At 35.4% G+C, this 22,434-nt stretch overlaps 2 protein-coding genes and 1 long non-coding RNA gene across 3 annotated transcripts; 1 reads left to right on the forward strand and 2 right to left on the reverse strand.

Moving 5' to 3' along the window:
• Positions 1–245: 245 nt before the first annotated feature.
• On the reverse strand, positions 246–8,262 carry LOC135153873 (putative nuclease HARBI1). The gene is made up of 6 exons (XM_064098347.1): positions 8,179–8,262; positions 5,282–5,345; positions 4,334–4,550; positions 3,559–3,845; positions 2,363–2,511; positions 246–1,765 (listed from the first exon to the last, which is right to left on the reverse strand). The coding sequence occupies exons 2-6, from the start codon at positions 5,324–5,326 to the stop codon at positions 1,411–1,413; spliced, it is 1,053 nt and encodes a 350-aa protein (XP_063954417.1). The 5' UTR covers positions 5,327–5,345; positions 8,179–8,262; the 3' UTR covers positions 246–1,410.
• Positions 8,263–10,464: 2,202 nt separating this feature from the next.
• Positions 10,465–15,919, reverse strand: LOC129279683 (uncharacterized). The gene is made up of 4 exons (XR_010293357.1): positions 15,829–15,919; positions 14,625–14,702; positions 14,146–14,356; positions 10,465–13,141 (listed from the first exon to the last, which is right to left on the reverse strand). It is a non-coding gene; the product is annotated as an uncharacterized LOC129279683 (long non-coding RNA).
• Positions 15,920–16,460: 541 nt separating this feature from the next.
• Positions 16,461–20,281, forward strand: LOC129264602 (transmembrane protein 145-like). The gene is made up of 5 exons (XM_064099840.1): positions 16,461–16,465; positions 17,936–18,090; positions 18,460–18,616; positions 19,696–19,816; positions 20,204–20,281. The coding sequence occupies exons 1-5, from the start codon at positions 16,461–16,463 to the stop codon at positions 20,279–20,281; spliced, it is 516 nt and encodes a 171-aa protein (XP_063955910.1).
• Positions 20,282–22,434: the final 2,153 nt, after the last annotated feature.

Raw genomic sequence — 22,434 nt, forward strand, 5'->3', positions numbered from 1 at the left:
ATGAGATATGTGTACATACAGAATCATGGTAGGAATAGCCAAATAACTTCTTGACAAGAACAACAGGATACCGCTCTTTGTGTAGGATGTTTGTTTCCCAGTGTAGCATACAACTGTATTTGCATTCTGAATTACATTCCAAATAGGAAAATGTCAAAACTAGAATGCCCTCCATATTAATCAAAATATATTCATTATTCTGATTATGTATTATATATTCTTTTCCAGCTTTCACTTTTTTTATTCCTTGTCTTGTGAACTAGCCATTATATAATAAATATACAAATTACCCATCATGCAGAGGGGGAAAAAATCAATATTTTTGCAGGGCTACTTTGGGGACAAGCCAGAATGTTAACTTTTGTATTACATGTACAGTTAACAATGGACCCTATGATATTTTTCGGGGGCTTTTCTTGTTTAGTTTAACAGTGCTTTTTTTGCAGTTAATTAAGGGGCATATTCATCCGTAGCCCTTGTGTATTCTTTTCCCTGCTTACATCCTGATATTCTGTAATCCAAGCAGTTAAATTTCTCACCCATAAACATAGATTATTAGTTATCAAGGAAAAGGGGATGGGCATATAACCTTTTAAATATATTAATGCTTCTGGTAATAACTTTTCATGATGGAGGCACCCTCCCCCCTCAAACAAAGGCCCAAACTTTCGGAATGTAATTCAGATGTAAATGTAGCTGCATGAAAACCTTGCTTGCTGGAAAAATAACAAGTACCTTGGCAGCTTCATGATTTCCAAATATCCTCTGCAGCTACTGAATGAACGGTTGGAGGCAGAGCAGATAGTCCCGAGTGGCTACTTTACTTTAATGTAAGGCATGTCTGTGATATTTTCTTTGTGTTAATTCTGATGACAAAAAAAAAAAAAAAGAATTTGCACAAATGTGGGAGTGTTTTAATGTACCAAATTAAGCAATATTTAATAAGGAAAAAGCCTGAAATTTGCACTATAGAATTCAGGATAGTTAAGTTTCAGATTTCAAACATTTTCGTTCGGATCAAATTCACTGCCCTTCCCATGATAAGTCGAACGCCTCTGGCAGTCTCGCCTGCATTACGCGAATCAATATAGCAGCAGTGATGACTTAGAAAACTATTAAATATACTCACAATAGAAAACATGATCATTGACCCAAAATGACCTTTTTTTTACCTTGATCATATGACCTAAGACTTGTGCATAACAATAAGTGATCTTTGATTCCTCTCATGTCTGTTTCATGAACTACATCCAAAAACTTTCATAGTTATGACATTACCAAAAATTAACCTCGGTTAAGATTTCATTGTTGACGCCGCCGTTGTCAGAAAAGCAGCGCTTTTAGTCCCGCTGTGCTACGCAGGTGAGACAAAAATTACCTTCTATATGTATATACATACACAGACATGCCTTAACGATTAAAGTGATCCTCAATTATCTGCTCTCTCCTGAGCCTTCCTACGACAACGTCGTGGAGGCCAGGAGGAAGGTGGACAAGTGGAGGCATTTCCTCAGGCTCAGGTCCTGGAATATCTGGCTCGCGCCGGTCAAGAGAGATATTCCACAGGACCGAGCAAGACACTATGATTGCAAATGTAGTGTCCACCTTCACGCGGAGATAATTGAGGCAAGGGAACCTCCTCTTCAAACGACCAAAGGTCCGCTCAATAATACAACGCCCTCTTTTGTGGGCAGCATTATAGCGTACCTGTGGCCGTCCCTGAGGATTCAGGAGAGGGGTCATGAGATAGGGAAGACATGGGTACCTGAAATGGAAATGGAAAAAAATACATGTAAGTCTCTTACTATTAAATTTATGTAGGGAATTGGACGCACTAATTAATAATTTCCTAAGCGATTTATTTCAAAGCAATACAGTAGAAATTTGAAAAATTATGATCCATTTCTTATTCTTGCCACAGCCGTTTGCACAAATACAAAGTAATAAGAGAACCAAATCTGAAGTTGAAACTTTATAAATTCAATCCAAAATGGACAAATTAATTCTACTTTATACTAATGAATTAATGATAAAATTATTGTACTTTCTAAGTAAACCATATTAATATCTCACCCCCCTCCCCTTCCATCAAAGAAATCTATGCTGATGAAGTGGGTTCTTTTATTTTGTGAAATAATGGATCCCTCTTTTGTTTTCATTAAGAAAAAATAAAATGTAATTATTGAATTTGAATTACAAGAATAATAAATTGGGGGTGCCACATTTTGGGTGCATGTGACATCTCAATAATAAAGTTTAATTAATTCAGATTATCCTTTAATAGTCATTATAACAATTTAACTAGATATTTTGGTGTAGGTTCCTTTAAGAAAGGGATACACTTAATGACCAATGTACATACCCACTATCTCCAAGAAGCCACTCAGCACCATCTGCCCTTGCCTCCAGCTGTTCCTTCAGTGAGCTCTCATTGAAAATCCGGGAATCATGGGTGCTGCCAGGCCACCTTGCCACAATACTTGTTATTTTCCCAGCAAGATCACAAACTACCTATTAAATTTGAAAAAGTAGACATACATGAATCACACATTTACATGTACATTGCATTTCAAGCTTGGCAGGTAATTTAACTGCACTTACTTTCCTGATTATTGCAACATTCTTCCAAATGTGTTATTTGACTCAACTGCCTGCAGTTAGTGCAGCAATCTCCCAACATATGAATTTGAATGACCCTTGGCAAATTATATTCAGTCTCCTTGCACTTATATTCATTAATTGATATGTAAAATCTTAACATAGAACAAACATTTAAATTACCCTTTCATAATAATTGATAATGCAAGAAGTTAATAGTTTAATAAATTCCATTTTTGTATATCCTAGTTGCAATATGCAAATGAAGGGTATGGATAGATGACATTTATAATTATCTATATAAGAATTGCAGTCTTGTGTTGATGCATGTATATGGCCTAAATCAGGGATTCTCAAATGGTGGCACGCACGCCACTTGTGGCGCCCAGAGCCTTGCGGAGTGGCGCGTGGGAGCCAGTACAAAAAAAAAAGAAAATAAAAGTTCGATCTACTATTAACCTGGAATTGAGGTTTAATAATTTTATAACAAAGGGAATACAAAAACTTGACTGTATTTGAAATTTAAATGCGTATTAATTTCCTTGGATTTTGTGTAATCTAGCATTCGATATCCCTATTATGGAAGATCAATCGGATGGTGTTCTTTTTTTATATTCATTTTATTTTTGATGTATTCACTTAAATTTTGTAGTATGTTGGCATTTTTATATCTTCTGTTAATTTAGAACCCTTCTTAGCCATTATTGAAGGCTTCATATTTTAAGCACTTCAGGTAGCTCTGCATCCTCGTCCCCCTCCCACCACCACAATATTTAGCTCATTCACGTGTTGGACAGTGGAGCAGTCCAGATTTTCGGAGCTTCAAAAAAAGTAATCGTGCACAGCTGGCCAAAATAATATCACATTATTCATATTCACATAATTCCATAACTATTTGGTTGAAAATTAATTTGATTTTCCCAATTTCGGATGGGAATTAAAAATTACAAATTTACTTACCTGAACATTGACCGAATATCTGTTCTTCCTGTTCAAGAAGTACATGGCTTGTTCGCCACCAGGACTCTGGATGTAGACATGAGTCCCATCAATTGCACCAATGACCCCTGGAAATCTGCAGTAGTCGTAAAATTGCTGCTGGGTCGTTTCAACTTCTTCTCTCGTTGCAGGAAAGGTCATGAATTGCCTCTTCCTCCTTGCAATAGCTTCAGACACATCTTTGATCACTCTACTGACAGATGACTGTGATACTGTTGCCTCATCACCATGCATCCTCTGGAAAGATCCTATGTTAGAAAGAAAAATGAGATCAAATCGACATTCATAAAACAAACTAAATGAAACTACTCTAGAAATAGTTAATGTCAACAGCAATAATAATAATACTAATCCTTATATTGACTTTAAGCTTAATCACAGTTTGAGCAATTGAATAGCCCTATTTAAAAGTTATTTAAAATCTGAGAACTAAATAGCACAAAAGAATAGATTGAGGGATCGAAATTCAATTAAGGACATTCATCACTTAAAGTGAAGCCCATGTCATTACGACCAAACTTCACATATTTACCTTAATTAAATATAATTACAAGATAAGTGTAAGCCTCTGTAAAGCCTCATGATTTCACATCTGGTCAGAATGCACTTTCTGTCAATTTCAAATCAATGGAAGATTTATTAGCATTTAAAATATACATAGCAAAGCAATCTTTATTTGCTCAGAAAAGATACATTTTTTGGTGCTATTAATATTAAGGGTACATCAATTACTCACCAACGGCATAAAATCGTAGAACTGTCAAAACCTGTAGACTGACTGGTAGAGGATTGTTCCTCTCCGTGTTCCTCGTCAAGTCTGCTTCAAGCATGTCGATGATGTAGATGACGCTCTCCTTGGAAAAACGATATCGTATCCGGAATGCTTCTTCATCGTACAATTCAAAAGGGTCCTTCAGGTCCCGGGGACCTCTTTGTGGCCTCCCTTCTGGATTCTGTGTACATATAGGGGACAGTTGCATGTTTTAGCAATATCTTTAAATTTGTTCAAATAATGTAAATATATGAGTTCATAGATCTAGTTTGCCAATGAATTCCAAACTTGGACCAGAATAGATCACTCAGGGTATCGGGAGTCTTAAAGAAAATTACTTGCAGGTGAGACAAAAACAAAATAGTGAGTGAGGGACATCTCGACTGTCTCATGTCACTGAGTTGTGCATATCACTATTTGTGAAAAATAAGCGAAACTTTAAAAGGACATACTGTAGCTTACTTAATCTTATTTTACATCCAATTTTGATGAATTTTAAGCATTATGCTAATTTGATTTTTCTCCATTTATTCAAATCAACATTTTTCTGGGGTGGACTTGACCTTTATTTAATGTTCATTTATAAAAAAATAATAATTGTCTCCACATCTTTTCATTGCAACCAAGGGATGCAATGGTTTGATAGGATCAGGATTGTTAACACTAACTGCCCTTCACATGGTTAAAAAATCGTAATTTGAATTATTCCAGTGAAAAACAAGGCTAATGACGAATATTTAGCACGTGTGAAACCAAACTAGAACATGATTAGAATCATGAACGCTAATAACAATTACAATAGCAATCATTACAATGAATCAAGATTCACATGTGAAAAGGCCCTTGGTAGTACAGAACACAAATCTAATTTGACCAATGAAATAAAACCTCTTTTGACTTGTATATTCATACCTCTCTCAATCTTCGGATACGACGAACGTGATGAAGATAGGCCATATTTACGATGTTTGCAACTCTGTGACACAATAGAAAATTGATACTGTATTAATTCATGCAAGACGATAGGCATAAATAAAAACAATTTATATAAAGCATCTCATCATTCATGCAAAAAACCCGGGGGGGCCAGTTCCATTCACGAGTGGATACCATGCGCGACCATGGGGTCTCGAAAAGCACCCTAAACACGTAATTTCCATATTCTGAAAATGCACCCCTTAACAAGTATTGGCGTGTGAAACCCTACCCTTAACAAGTATTGGAAACAAAACGATACTCTTGGCAAATATTCCCTGAAACGAACCCCTAAACAAGTACAGGAATGTTTTATTGTTACGGGTCTTTCGGTCGTCGGCTTTACCTATTTTGGTTTAGTACGACCCCATCTTCTACATCTCGCGAAAATTGGACTCTAAACACGAAGTGTTGGGGCAAAAAGGACATCCTTTATAAAACATTTTAATTTTGTTTTATCATCCCCGCAAATTCGACCCTAAACACGTAATTGTCCTATAGCGAAATAGATACCCTTTTTTCATTATTTTTGTGTTTTTGACACCCTTATCACGTTACGTACGTAACGTGCCCTATCGTGAAAAGGACATCCTTTTTACGTGTTTTTTTGGTCGCGCATGGTATCCACCCGTCAATGTAAGTGGCCCCCCCGGGCAAAAAAAATAAAAAAAACAAGACAGCTAACATTAATCATTGTCAAGGAAAAATGTAAAATGTATTAAGATCCCAATCCCCATAATAATAGGTTATGATCACAGTGACATAACCCCCCCCCCCCCGGGTGACCAGACGTCCCGTCCCGACATACCCTTCCCGGGACGCCTATTTGTCCCGTATTTCAGAATATTGAAAAAAGTATAATTAATACATAGAAATGTGAAGAATATTCATCAAATAACCAACAGATGACAAAGCAGACGTAACATTAAAATTGATAACTGTTAACTTGCAAGTTCTACGGTGATTTTCTTGCTACCCAATACATTGATAACGAACTGGCCTCCTGCCTGTGTGTGGCAGGCTATTAATATAGCTAGGCATGTTGGATCGGAGAAGATTTTTCGTTAAAATGATTGGATTTTTTGTTTGCTTTAAGTTTGAACTTTTTCCTCTTTTTTTTCATTTTTCTTTCTTTTCTATCCTTCCTGCTTGCCTTTTTTCTCAATCTAACTTCATTTCCAATCTTTCCTATTTATGTTCATTTGTCTTTCCTTCTTTCTCTTACTTTCCTTCTTTTTTAAAGTTCCTTGTTTTTATTTCCTTCCTTCTTTCTTTCCTCAAACTTTTCTTTGCTTTCTTCTCCACCTTTCTCCCCTTTTTCTTTTTGTTCTTTCTCTCCTTCCATTATTGTTTTTCTTTCATTTTCTTATCTCTTCATTCTTTCCTCCCTCGCTTTAATTCATCCATCCTTTTTCATTCTTTATTTTATTTTACCCTTCCAATTCTTTTCCCTTTAATTTCTTTCCTCCCCTCCTGATTTTTTCTTTCTTTCAGTTTCTTTCAAAGAATGAAAGAAACATTTTTCTTTCCTTCATTGTTTAATTCGTTCTTCCTCCTTTTTTCCCATACTTTCATTTTGCAAAATGTGCATAAATTAACATATTTAATGAGTAAAAAAATTTGTGTAGAAGTTTAGAATCCCCCACCAGTATCGTTTTGTTTCCAATACTTGTTAAGGGTAGGATTTCACACGCCAATACTTGTTAAGGGGTGCATTTTCAGAATATGGAAATTACGTGTTTAGGGTGCTTTTCGAGACCCCATGGTCGCGCATGGTATCCACTCGTCAATGGAAGTGGCCCCCCCGGGCCCCCACCTAGTGCTATGATATAGCAAACAGAACTGAAATCGGACTTGAAATGACGAAGTCGAAGAAGCTTTTTTTCTTTTTTAATTGTGGACGGATGACAGGATCTCAGGGGGGAGGGTCAAAAGTTTCAATTTCGCCCGTCCTCTATGCTACGGCTACGCACACGATTATCCTACTAACTAGATTTTATTATTATTTAGCCTAAGTTAGTAAGTAATTTGTTAGGACAGTTCGGGCCAGGGGCAGGAGGACCACTCAGTTACGTTAGCCTAGGGCTAGGCTATAAACTTAACTAAGGCTTAACGTTAGAAGAGCTCAGTCAGACTCACCCAAAAAGGCAAAGCCCAAACTAACTTAAGGGTTCATTACATGCCGCCGCGCACAGAAAAATCAACCATTAGTAACTTAGTCGTGTTGTGCACACCAGAAGTGAGATCCCAGCACGCGCGACCCACTAGTTAGAAATCCACTGCCAAACGCGGTTCATGGGCATGGTGCGAGGTTACTAACCTCGCAATACGTGTGTGTGAGTAAGGCTCTCTCAGTCTCACTCAGTCTCACTCAGTCAGACTCAGTTGATATAGATTATAGCTCGCTTCAGTACAGCCTCATAACATAAGATAGTCATAAGTCATAATCATATTCAGGATATTCATATCATTCATATCATAGGCTAAAATAATGCCATGGCATGGAATGCAAATCATCATATTCCAAGGTTTCTTTATTTAATTCGTTTGAAATTCGCTTTGTCCACGTTACATTGAGATCTAATCAATGTCCACCCTTGTGCGAGGCGAGATCGCGATGATTGAAGGATCGGGCGAAACTCGTGTATAACTTCCAACACAAAAGTGAACAAATGGGACTAGCATTAAAACACTGCTGCGATAACGTAAAAAACAACAATGTCATGGTCTTTTCGAATGACAATTTATTGATTTAAAATAAATACGAGGTATGCATATAATGTTAATACGAAATTGAATGAAAATAGGCATCGGAAATATAACGATATACTTACGATTTGTGCTTGAACTTGGCCACTATCACACACGATACGGCGGATTTGGACTGAATCGTCTGCAAATTTGTCTTCAAAATTTCGGCGCCAAGATGGACAAGTCGATTTTGCGCACGCGCGTTTAGGAATTAAACCACCCCTATGAGCAGTCTAAATTAAAACCAAATTATGACGTAGTTAAACCCCCCGGCGGTTTAAACTTCTTTTGTGAATAGCAAAATCGAGACCGTGGTCTAAATTTAAACCTTAGAGGGGGTTTAAACCTCGACCATGGTTTAAACTTCTTTTGTGAATTCGGGCCTTTGAGTACACCGATTTTATCAGCTCTTCTGATTGTGATAGGAAAAGGACACTCTGTAACACGGTAGGTGGTATTCCGATAGCTTTGGTTTAGTTTAACCTGGGCCCCGTCTTACAAAGAGTTGCGATTGATCCGATCAATCACAAATAAGGACAGCCAGCAACGTCAACATCTAAAATGCACGTTTGTTCAAAATATTTTCTAGATATGATGTATATTCATTGTTTTCTTGAAAATTCACAATGCTTCTCTTTCTTTATAAAAGACATTGGCCCGAATTCACAAAGGAGGTTTAAACCCCGAGGGGGTTTAAACCCCCTCCTAGGTTTTTTAGTCCACGGTTTAAACCCCGAGGGGGTTTAAACCCCCTCTCTGTTTCACCAACGATGGTTTCTTTAGTCCATGGTTTAAAATTAAACCATGGTTTAAACCATGGTTTTATTTTAAACCACGGTTCTGAGCATGCTCAGTAGAGCATATGTTGTCTGCTACGGTCCTTGTTGACGATGGCAAACGGGGTTCGAAAATCCAAAGTATGGGGTTTAAACTACCGATTTTCGCTATCTTAATCGATTATATGAAATGAAATTACATTAAAAACTTATTCATTGTTGGATGAGTCGAATTGTATTGTACATCCACTATTTTTAGATATATCACAAAATGCAAGAAATTGAAAATTTGTCTCAACCACTGCGGTCGTCTGCGCGTCGACGATAATCTCATTTAAGTCCCATCCATAGACATCGATGTCAAGTTTTTAATCATTGAATACATTTAATTCGGCTGAAAATGAAATGACAACAACCAGATGTAATATCAAGATTACCCGATGAAACTTGAAGTATGAATATAATTACTTCATCAGTTTAAAAAATAAGTAGTATCTTATCAGATAACTTCCTCATAATACTTACATTTTGGTGGTAAGCGGCATTTAATACGAAAATCAGCTGTTGATTTTGCATGTCTACGATCTCGATCGCTGAGCTGAGAGTTAACAACGCGCATGCCCGTACAGTCGTCCGGCAACCAATCTAAAGGCATGGATCTTCTTATGCTTTTTCAGTATAAAAACAACAATCATAACAAAGATTGTCGATCAGCTATTTTTACGTCATAATCAAACTTGCGAAACAATCTTTGAATCTAGTTCCATCGTCAAAAATATAATATTTCAATTCAAATGTAAATTCTAGAAAGAACACGTCCCCAAATTTACCCATAATTCTTTTCTGAAGTAAACTTTATCCTCCAATTTGTTTATGTTCCTTTCCTAAACTTGAGACCGCCCTGATTTATTCCCTAAATCTTGACTTTATTTTTTTAATGGTAATCAAAAGTGCATCCCATAAGTCTAGCACGCATAGAAATAAATATTTGTGGATCACTGAAACATGGGCGGAAATCCCTACTTAAAATAGTTTAGGTCTTTTTTGGGAAGATAACCTTTTTTTGGGATGGGGTAGTTGTAGAATTATTTGATTTAATTCCCAAAATATTTTAAAGGTTTAGCATATATATTTCCTAAATAATTTTTATTAAAATAAATAATTTGAATTTCTATTTCTCATTTCAATTCAAAAATTGTTTCAATAGTTAAACAATATTGAAGTGAAAATAAATTGATGAAGTGTTCTTTCACGTTCTCATAATCTTTCTCTTGTTCCCGCTCATTTTCTTTCTTTCTCTCAAACACATACACCATCCTACTACCTTTTTCTCTCTGTCGCCCCCTCCTCCCCCTTGCTCTTTTGGAAATACATGTTTTTAAATGGAAATATAGGCATTACAAATTGGCATTCTAACTAAAATAAAAGTTATTGAGCTCTTGGTCACAACCATTCTTAACCAACTCTTCCCCCCACACATTTCTCTATAAAATCTATCTTACATCGAAGCAGTTTAAATATTTGAAAGTTATCTATTTTTTTATTTCAATATTTCAAGGTGGTGTACATAGAGAAATCATGAAAATTGCAATATTCAATCATAAAATTATTTCCTGTTTTAATGATTGTACAACAGAATACCTTGGCATAAATTTATAATGGAAATATTTTCAAATGTCAAATTCATTAGAGTGTATATTCTATAGGCATATAATATTCTCAGTACATGTAATGTATTAATCCAATAAACAATAATGCTTCTCCCCCCCCCCAAAAAAAAAAAAACATTGCAGGTCATGTACAGATCAAGTTCCAATAACACCTAGCAAAGCCAGTGCATCTACTATGACTTCACTCCCTTCACGCCTTTTTTTGTAACTGTGTTGACATTAATAAAAAAAAAGATTTTATTTTTTAAATTGATTTTTTAAAATTAATTTGTAATTCTCCAATGAATTCATTTTCATACATACCAAATTATGTTAATAAGTTTGTTCAGATCAATTATGCATTTCTTTAAAAATCTATATAAATATCAAGTATTCCACATAATTAAACAGTCATCTTTCTTATTTCCCTCAACCATGAAATACGGCAACTTCAAATCCAGCACTGCCTCAAGTTACACCACCCAATCAACCAAATGCATGTACTCCGATTTCATTTCCCCATTCTAGGTGAATATTTCTGACAATATATCTGACATCCTCCCCCCATAAAATATATATATATATAAAAGGGGGTACTTATCACAAATCATAAAAGTGCAGAATACAATTTTCCTACTAGTGAAAATCCTTTTAAGCAAGCACTATAAAATTGCATTCTTAATCCTTATTGCAATACATAATTATAAATAAAACTACTCTTGCGTATAAGAAATTTAAATAAAACCTAATCAAACATCCTGTCTCCCCAACTTCAAATCCATCATTGACTGAAGACATATCTGAATAAATCAACCGTATAAAGAACATTTATCTTTTAAATATTTTATGAAACAAAAATACATTTAATAACCTATTGAAATAAAGATTTCTTAAATTAAGAACTGCATCCTCACAAAATGAAAGGTCATTCTTTCTTCTTTTTTATGCTTGTTGCAATTAATACACAAATAATGATTGCAAATATGAAAACTCCATGTCCAGTTTAAGCTAATTTTGAATAAAAGCTATCTCACAAAGTGGACCTCTCAAAAAAAAAAAATCCCAAATCATAATATAATTACATGATCAAGAGTATTCATCACTTTCCTTGAAACAAAATAATAAAACCCTCCCAACTGAGATGAATGAGACACATTGTTGAAATTTATAAACCAGCATAAGAACAGAAGTTCATCTATTTTTTTCACCACGAGGACAAATTCTACAAATTCATTTCTGTCCGAGTTATCAAGGAAACGTTCCCAGACTGATGGACCTTCTTCAAAATCACATTCCTCTTCAAGGTAATTTAGTACCATTAAAATTACAATGCCTTTTTTTCCATTAACCCTTTCTGCCAGAATATCTCTTTGACCAGACTCATAAATCAGATGTAGTTGAAATAGATGTTAAATACTTTAACAAATTAAACATGATCCCCAAATCAAGTACATGTACATTTAATTACAAGATCATGTTAATTGGATGCACAATACACTGGTACACACAAAATAATCTGAATATACTACAGATATGTAGTACGATATTTAGAGGTGAAGAGGGATTTATATAACTGAACTGGGAGGGTGAATAATTTGAAGTATGAAAAGGGCTTCAATATATGTATGTTACCAGATTCAAGCGATTCAATGAACTGTGCACTGAATATTGTATGCTTCTGAAAAGAAAGCATTGCATTATTTTCTGTTTTTAAAGAAATTTTATAATTACCGGGTAAGTCTTTAATGTTTTCCAAAATTCAATTTATGGTTCTGAGAACAATCAGAGAACTCCCCAATGTCATTGGTGTCAGAAGCTGAACCAATCAAGTAGAGAGTTACTAGTACGTTAAACAACACATCTTTGACAACGTGATTTATAGTATGTTTCTTACAAACTGCACTGTTACTATATGTTATGTACTGGTACTTCAATATTGAATTTTAACCCTGCAGCAATACTACAAACCTTCCTTCTTCTGCAAAATGGAATTTGAATTACCCATCTCAAGGAAAAAAGGATCATCTGTCAGAAGTGTTTGAGCTGGTAGAAGTGCATGCCGTTAGAATTGAAGTTCAATGGAAGAAGCATGATCTCGACTTTAAAGAGTACAAGATGAGAGTGAAAGAACACAATATGAGATTGAAAGAGCACGATATGAGCTTGAAGGAGCATGAACTATGAATTGACGTTTTGAATAAAGAAAGAGAGGTTGCTGAAGCTAAGCTGCTGGAATCACAGGGTTATACCAATCAATTTATTAACAAATAAAGAAGTAAAGTATTCTTCATAAATTTGAATGAACTCTGCTTTTCTATGTTCTTAATACTTTTGCCATTGTTATAGGCATTCCTCTCCACATGAATTTGGAATGGGGTATATAGGAAGCATATGGCCCAATCCCCCTCCCCCCCCCCCTGGGCTCTTGATGTAGACATGTGTCCCATCAATTGCACCTTTCACTCCTGGAAATCTAACAATACTGGTAGAACTGTGGCTGAGTTGCTTCAACTTCTTCTCTTGTCAAAGGAATTGTATAGCTTCCGACACATCTTTGATGATCCGACACATTGATGACTGCGATATTGCTGCCTCATCATCATGCATCTTTTGAAATGATCCTGTAAAATCAAACAAACCATATGGTTGATGGGTGAGGTGATTGTTTCGAGGTAATTTTAAAACATTTCATTGAAGCACATATAGATTTTAAACAATGAATATCCATCTTGTACAAATATCAGACAATTTTCTCCAATTTATTTTAACAAGTGGAACGCCTCTGGCAGTCTCGCCATCATTATGCGATTCAATATAGCAGCAGTGCTGACTTCAAAAACAACTATTGAATAATTTTTTTTGCCCAATGCTTTTATGACTTTTTACCTTGAAGTTTTGCACATCTTTTGATTAAAAGTTAAAAAAATAATTGGGTTGTACAGTACCCGAACAACGTACCATTAATTTTTAATTTCAGCCAAGCTGACACTAGTGAATTATATTTGTGACATAAATTGAGGAAACAGAATTGAAATTAATAGAGAAATTACATAGAAGAAGCATTTTTTGGGATTTATGAATAAATTTTGCATAAATTAACAAATAATATTCTAGTCAAAATTTCAAGTCTGTGTGGAAATTTGGGGACCCTTATCATGTAGCTCTACCAGATGGATGAAAAAAAAATCAAAATTGGTCAACAAATACAGAAGCATTTTTTGTGATTATGAATTTCGCATAAATTAGCATGAATAAATTTTGCATAAATTAGCATAAATAATTTTCTACTCAAAATTTCAAAAATTTTGTGTACAAATTTGGTGAACCTCATGAAGCTCTACCATGGGTTAATGGCAACATTTATAACTCTAACCTGACATAACAGTTGTAACAGCAGAGCCTCACTCCTGCTGTGGTACTTTTGGAATTTTTAAAGTATGCAATTCATAGGTACTTGACTGTTTGCTTAAATGATACATTTGTTTATGTGCTACCTCTCTGATTTCTAGATATTGTCATTAACTTTATCTGGAGTCCTAAAATTAATAGAAACAACCTCAGTCAAATAGATTTAACAGTGCCAAGAAACATTCAATAATTGTTTATGAAAAATTCAATTACTCACCCACTGCATAAAAACGGAGAGTTGTCAACGCCTGCAAATAAACAGGAAGTGGATCATTCTTCTGTGTGTCCCTCTTCAATTCAACTTCCAGCATATTGATGACGTACATGTCGGTTTCTTTTGACAGTCGATACCGATCTCGAAGTGGCCCATCCTCGTAAGATTCTGATGGATTTTTAGCATCAAGTAGCCCACGTCTTGGCAAAGGTAGCTGTATGCAGAAGAGTTGAATATTATTTTAAATTCTTTTATTTTGTGATCTTTATAATCGTTCCAAATCCAAACTGGACATGAGCATGTAGATTTGATCTACCAACATAATTACTGCAATCTTAATTTTCTTCCCGAGATTAACAAAAACTACATTCGAGTTGTTATTTCATTTCTTCAGTCTGAAGATTTCATTTTCGTTGTCTCATCAAATCATTTCAATAACACTTTTGAACAAATTAAAACAATGTAAATCAAATTAATCATACCTCTTAGTAATTCAAGGTTGTGAAGATGGAGATAATCCATGGATATAGATCTACGGTTCCTCTGATGTCGATGTAATTCTGTGAAACAATGGTCAAAGTTTTAAACAAACGTAAATTTTTCATATATAAAAAAAACAGTCATTGGTTTATCACTTAATACAGGAGCCTGTTGCAGACAGAGTTGCAATCAATCGTAACTCTTAAAATCATGCGCAACAGCGCGTATTTGTGACTTGCGATTGATTTATTGGCTTGCGTTTAAACGCAACTCGTTCATAGTGAACATGGTGAATAATAAAAAAAACAAAAATATTGTAATAATTTGTGCGAATATACCTTTCACAATTAATGGGTTTTTTTAAAAAAAAATTGGGGGGGGGCTATATTTTCTCCATTTGAATTTTGCAAGTGAAAAGATTTTAGACCAAAATCTGAGAAATTCCTACAGCCTCAAAAATTGGCCTGTGCCGAAAGGAAAGGTAGGTCTAGAAATAGACCAAAAGCTTCATTTCAGTCTCTGTATTTTGGTTGTTCCGCTGAACTGCGTTGGCTCCACTTTTTTTTTTTTTTTGTGAGTACCCCTCTGGCTTGGAACCATCTCCCACCTGACATGCCTGACACAGTGAACAGCACATCACTAGAGGTGTTCAAGTCAAAGATCGAAAAGAGCTACCTACGATACGACTAAATATCACCGTGCCCTCTCTCACCCGCTGCATTCATACCAATTGGTCCAGCAGTGTACACATCCAGATCCAGAATTTTGAAATGCAATTTAGCCAGGCAAATTGAAAACAAAATTCTTTCTCTCTAAAATGCACCAAATAGTACAAAATTATATTGATCTAGGGTTATATTTTCATCTTGACATTTACAAATGAAGATATAGAAGGCACCATAATATAATATCCTTGTGAAGCTCTTAAAAACAAATATTAAGCCCGGCCCGCGGCTGAGCTGCGCACCTTCAAATTCGTTCAACAACCACAGCGTCAAAATATCCGAACACTTAAATGCACCGATGGGACTGTGGCAATACACACGCGACGATAAAGTGCATCGTCTGGACTTGTCAATACCAAAACCTCGTTCGCAATCATGAAAAACAACACTATCAATTTCATAAAACTACATAAAACGAATCAATATATTCCAGAGAAGTACAGCGGGAATTTATTTTACGAATTCAAAGAAGAATACTTACGAATTTCTGATCAAGAAGACCACTTGACACATCCCAGACGGCAAAGAAAATTCTCTTCACTTCGCGGATTTTTCAGAAACTTCCCAAGTGCGCATGCTCGTAAAGATAAACCATGGTTTAATTTTTTTAAACCACATCTCGGAGCTGACTAAAAAATATGACGTTTCATGACGTTTTATGACGCATTTAAACCCCCTCGGGGTTTAAACCTCCTTTGTGAAACGCAAATGAAAAACCCAGCTCGGGGTTTAAACCAGGAGGGGGTTTAAACCACCAAAAACCAGGAGCTAGGTTTTTTGTGAATTCGGGCCAATGTGTTACTTTCCCATATAGAAAAAATTATGTTATGAATGGATTTCCATAGAGTTATGATTGATTGGGTCAATCGTAACTCTTTGTAAGACGGGGCACTGGTTTAACTTGGACGTCATTTTTATGGGTGCCAGTTGTAAACTTATTCGCCATGTGAAAACTATTCGTTTCCTGGTGCAAAAAATATCAATTTTTTAAACGAGTCTAAAAACGAGAGTTATACGAAAGTACAAAAAAAACATATTGAATTTTCATTAATTAATTGGTTATTAAATTGTCACGAATATGGAAAAAACATATAGAGCCAGCATTCAATAGAAATGTGGTATATAATTCTTGTTTAAACTAAGGTTAAACCTAGGTTTAATTATCAGGGGCGGTATTCTGAGGTCATTTTATCTTTAAAATATTTTATTTTATCTCTTAAAATGAAATTGGTATTCTGAGATGACATTTTATCTCTCAGATAAAATTTTGAATTTTATCTTGCATATAAATTTTATCTTGCGTATCTACAGATGACACGCAACAGAGGAGTGCCTGCGTAGACATACCCATCGCGTATCTGGCCATGCAACGCGGATGATGTGCTCGCGCCCATGTTACTTTGAAGAAAAAATAAAATAAACTTAAAAGAGGGTAGGGGCTGTTTTATCTCTGCGACGTTGCTTTTATCATTATTTCTTGGTGAATTAACTACAAATGTTGACATGAAAATTAAGAAAAATTATATATTTATTGAGAATAATACCTTAATGTTATTCCTGTACAATCAGGAAGTATTTCATAAAACTTTTCTTGACTAATATTGTCTTTGAAATGATGCTTGAAAAGATGTGATATAGACTTCGAAAAAAGATGAGAGTATTGTCATTTTTTTAAAAGAAATCTCTGTAAAGACGCGCAAGCGTATTTTGCAAGCGTATTTGAAGTCAATAAATTGACGCAATATCACTCCTTTGCCACACCTCAGCTCCTGGCGGAATGGATTTTCATTGGTTGAGTGATATGAGAGAGCTATAAAAGCGCATTTTTAATTGGATATTGATTAAAAAATAGGTGTGTCTTACAGAGATAAAATGAAGATAAAATTGTTCTCAGAATACTAATTCGGAGAGATTTTAAGGGTATTTTATCTCACTGATTTTAACGGAGATGAATTATCTGAGATAAAATGGATCTCAGAATACCACCCCAGAATATTATACCTGTGAGTTTATACGGAAGATTAATTACATTTTCATATTTATAACGAAGAAGGAACAGCAGCAGCAGCAACAACAACAACAACGACTTCACAAGTGCGAGTGAATTTAAATCGTACGTTAGATCACATCTAATTTACGAATAGCTTTATGAAGGGCCTATCTCACAAAGAAGTGTGATTGATCCGATCAATCTCAATATGGTATGCCAACAACACCATCATCCTGAATGGATATGCACCTTTTCAGATCATGTCCTCTGAAAATGACAGCTACTCATGTATTGTCATTTTATAAAGCCCATTTTCGTCTTAGCAAGGCAGATCTACTTTCTTCACAACACAACAATTTCTCCTTTGGAAAGAGTGGGAGGGGGGATGAGAGGGGGAACATTTTCTTCACATTTATGAAAAATGAATAACCTTTTATTACCAACTGTAACACAGGGATACTGAAATTATTAATAATGTCACCCTTCATGAATGATGGAATAATAGGTATATATGCAATACTAAAAAAAAATCATATAAAGAATGATTTTGGTTGAACTTGAACATCATCTGTTTTTCAATCTTTGTTGTATTATGCAGTCGTTCTATATCTGCAGCAGATAACGCAAGGGTTGGTGCCTATGCCATTACGTCAGCAATAGCTAGTCTCATATCAAAGCTGTCGGATTTTTCATCCGATGATATCTATGACTTCCCTGATCAGTATAAAGTCATCTTGATAATCAACGGAATAGGTAAGTCTTACTTATGCGCAGTCGAGAGTTTATCATTATTTCTTTTCTCTCTTTTTTTAAAAATCAAACTTTACACTTTCAATTTATTTTATATCCTATTATTCTTATTTTTTCCATTTCGATGAAATAGATGAATTAAAAAGAAAAGTCCTAAACAATTTCCGTGCCCCTTTACACCATTTATTCTTTTTTTCCGGTGAACTGCAAAAGCTCAGACATCCTTTCATAAAGATGTGTTATGATAACAAATGGACAATTACTATTGCTATAACAAATTACCTATCACTCAATCAGATTGAAGGATTCAGTACAGTATTATTTAAAATTTGCTATTAAAACAAGTTGTGTCCTTGACATTCTTTCTTTCAGGTGCCCTTTGGTTACTAACCAGTGTTTACCACACCCTACGACCACGCCCAAAGATCATCCCGTTCTATGTTCCCTATGTTATCTTCTACTTCCTTTGGTTTCTGGCCGAGCCCATCTTTCTACTCGTCGCCTTCTATCCATTACCTCAACTAGACACGTAAGTTGATACAAACAACTATTTTCATTGTATTGTTCTATATATCCTACATAGATTAAATAGGTAATTCAACGCAAGTAACAGGACTTTGCATGCTCAGCGCATAGATTTTGGTAATAAATTATTAAAAGTAGGATATAAAACAAATATATCAGGCGTTTCATTCGAAAGCATAGTGGGAATTATTAATCCTCGGTTGGACTGGCAAAACTACTATATTTCCCTCGGGGCTTCGCCCCTCGGGGAAAAATAGTAATTGCCAGACCAACCTCAGATAAATAATTCCACTATACTTTCTCAAAGCCTGATATATTTGTTTATTGTAAAAATGAAATCACAATAGAAGAAACAGAATATAACGCACACGTATGTTTATAGAATTGGTATCATGCATCAGTAATTTCTGACGCAAATACAATATATGCATGGCAAATTTACCATATGGATGGCTAGCAATGCGTCGGAATTCCTTATGCAAAGTTGTAAAATATTGATTTTTCGCCAAAAAATCTATTCTATAAAACAAATGATACACATGTTTGTTCCTGCATTGGTAGGACTAATAGGCATGCAGTAACTATGGAAGCTAATCTAAACCCACTCGGCTGCGCCTCATGTGTTTAACAGTTTTCCATAGTTACCTTATGCTAACAAAACCTTCCGATGCACTCACACCAGTGCATCATTAATGTGAATGGATCTAAACTTGAAATATCAGAAATGAGTCATTAGATTCTTATAAAGTTTTCACCAATTATCTGCGTAAAAAGTAAATCAAATCCCCTAAATTTAATGTTGAGATACAGAAAAAAAATATCACGATCAAATCGATCGCTTTGTGCCCTCGTATCATTAACCCCCCCCCCATTATTTTTTAAGCATTTCTGCAAGCTTACAAATAAATTCTACATGCGGCATTGAAATCTATGATTATCGTCATTCGTTGATGTAGGGCTTTTTAAAACACAAGCATTTTGCAAAGTGAAAACTTTTACAGCAATCCCTACGTCTTTTTTCTCCTTTAACTGTGGTGCTATTACTTCACCCTTCATTTTCCATCTGCATAAACTTTTCGATAGACCTAACACCAAGAATGGTGTTTACTGGACCCTCAGCGTCCTGGGTCATGGTGCTTTCTTTCTTGTGATCAGACCAAGAGGACTAGAGAAACGTTTCCCCTTCAGCATGCCTGCCAATAAGGTTTGTTAAGGGGTTTAAGTGGCGGTGAGAAAGGGAGGGGGAGGGGTGGTCTTTTAAGCATCAAGAATTTCCTTGAAAACAGTTGCAGACATTGAATTCGTTCTTTTGTTAATGAAAATACGAATTAAAGAAGCACATACCAATGGTTTCGCGTCTTTCAAGGAATTTGGTAATCAGTACTTACTACATGTACATTATTGAACATGATTATGAGTGCTACGAAACAATTCCGTAAGAAAAATTAAATTGTATCAATCAAACAGTTTGCTCCATTCGTACTAATTGTTGATGTTATTTCTCTTATCTCTTCGCTATTATTAACATTTCAAACTTTTTTTGGTGACTTGATTTCTCAATCCCCCTTTTATTTCCTGACTTCTACTTCAGGTTCACATGGAAACGCAAAGCGAAGTTGATGACACGGGGAAAGAAACGGAGGAGGTGATTTTTGTTTCTTATATTTAGATGGTTTACTCTTTCCCCTCATACACTGTCACATCGAAACTCTGCTGTAATGTCTTATACTTCATGTATTTTCTCTAAAAAGATGCAGTAGTTGGCTAAGCCATCTGCGACTTTGGAGTAATGATTTTTCTGATAAATCGTCAAATGTATTATCATTATTTTGATCGCTATCATGTTATTATTTTCAAATTGCCATCATCATTGTCTTTGGAGCGTTGTGGTCTGCTGGTTCTGACCCTCGCCTTTGAAACAGAAGATCGGCGGTACGAATCCCAGTCATGGCAAAATTTCCTTCAGCAAGAAATTGATCCACATTGTGCTGCACTGCGGCGAATGGGTCCAAGTTAGTAGGAGTAATTCCCATGCACCAAGTGCGTTTAGCAGCTGGAGCTAAGCAGAAGTTGTATCGAGGACCATTGGGTCAATGCAATATATTATCATAATTATTATTTTGATAGTCATCATTATCATCATCATAATCATGATCATGATCGTCATCACCGCCGCCACCACCACCACCACCGCAATAATAGTGATCCTCACCTTTCATTTTAAATGTTTTATTATAAAGTTTAATGTTTCTAATACTTATTCGTATATTTTTCTCACCTTTTTCCCTTTATTTCCAATTTTATTTACAGGAAGCGGACACCAAGTAAACAGTGCTTGCTGATTTTATCGATAGAAGATAAAAATGATATTTTACATCACTATAATTATGAAATTATTAACATAACGGTACATTCCTCTTGAACGCTCTCCAGAATGTGACATTACACGCGTGACATTACATTATATGATATATAGGGACATGTTTCGTTTCATTTCCGTATGGAAATATTAACTTGAAAATAAATAGTGATGAGATTCACTAAAGTCAGCTTTACTTTAAGGAACCTGCAGACATTACAAGCTTTGCTTTTTATGCAGGTTCCTTCATATTTCACTTTATTTACTGTCATTATCTTTTGTATTTTGTATGTAATCGAAATTTCTTGTATTATGTTATTATCTTGCTATCTTGTGAAGTATATAATAATATTTCTTGGCCTAATTTAAATGTTTAACGAATAACGTAAACTATATATTTTAACTAGTGTTAACAAAAGCACTTGACTGCATGGCCCTTCCCGTCGCCACGAATTCTAAGTTAAAAAAATGAGAATGATTGAAAAGTTATATATGTATGATACTGTTCACTTTCGGTTTTTGATAGGAAAAAATAGTTATAATGTCATTACTAATTTGATTAAAAGCCCTCAATCATTGATATTGGCCTACTCTCGAAAGTTGCCGATTAATTAGGTTTAAGTTGTTGCTATTTGCAACTCCAACCCTTCTGTTCCTCAAATTACGTTGGCATGACATTAATCTTAGGTGATAGGAAATAAAGAAACGAGTACCTTGACGATTAAAATAAAAACAAATATTGACCTAGTTGGCTCAGATTCAAGATCTTCAAGTACACTCATGAGACTTTCTCAAAGTATGCACCTATCACATGTATCATGCTTATGGTGGTGTGTTTTTGTAAATGACTCTACTGTCTTTGTCAGATAACGGTCAATGTTGCTCATGCGGGGAAAGTCTTTTTACATTTTACGTTGATAATTTCATGAATAGCTTGTTTACAGCGTTTTACGTCTTGCTTATTTATAGAGAAACATTCTTCAGACATGACGCTAGAGTTGTACCTTACCTCTCAGTAGACTTGTGTTGTGTGATTGCAACAATATGATAGAACAAATCTCCCTTGTCGTGATGCATGCACTGTTTGTATCAAGTGTCCTTGGCACTTCAAACGATGCTCATCTTAACACACAGCACAATCATCTTCAACATGGAGATGATATGGAAGCGGACACAGTACCAAACCTAACAAGTAGCTGTAAACTTCCACCCTCCCTAAATCACCAGGGCGAAGCCATTGAACTCTCGCGGTTACTCAGAGAAAGCGTTTTAATTTATTTCCACCTCCACATCGATGGCATAGCCAAGCTTTACGAAAGTCGCACTGATATTGACCCGTCAACGTTCATATTATCCATGAAAGGAAAGGGTTATTACTTGTTGACTCTGCCCTATGACTTTGTATACCTGTCCTTAGGCACACTGAGCTCAGGTGTCCATGACATGGACGTGGACGTTCATCT

This window comes from Lytechinus pictus, chromosome 1, assembly GCF_037042905.1.
Source record: "Lytechinus pictus isolate F3 Inbred chromosome 1, Lp3.0, whole genome shotgun sequence".
NCBI classification, from domain to species: domain Eukaryota; kingdom Metazoa; phylum Echinodermata; class Echinoidea; order Temnopleuroida; family Toxopneustidae; genus Lytechinus; species Lytechinus pictus.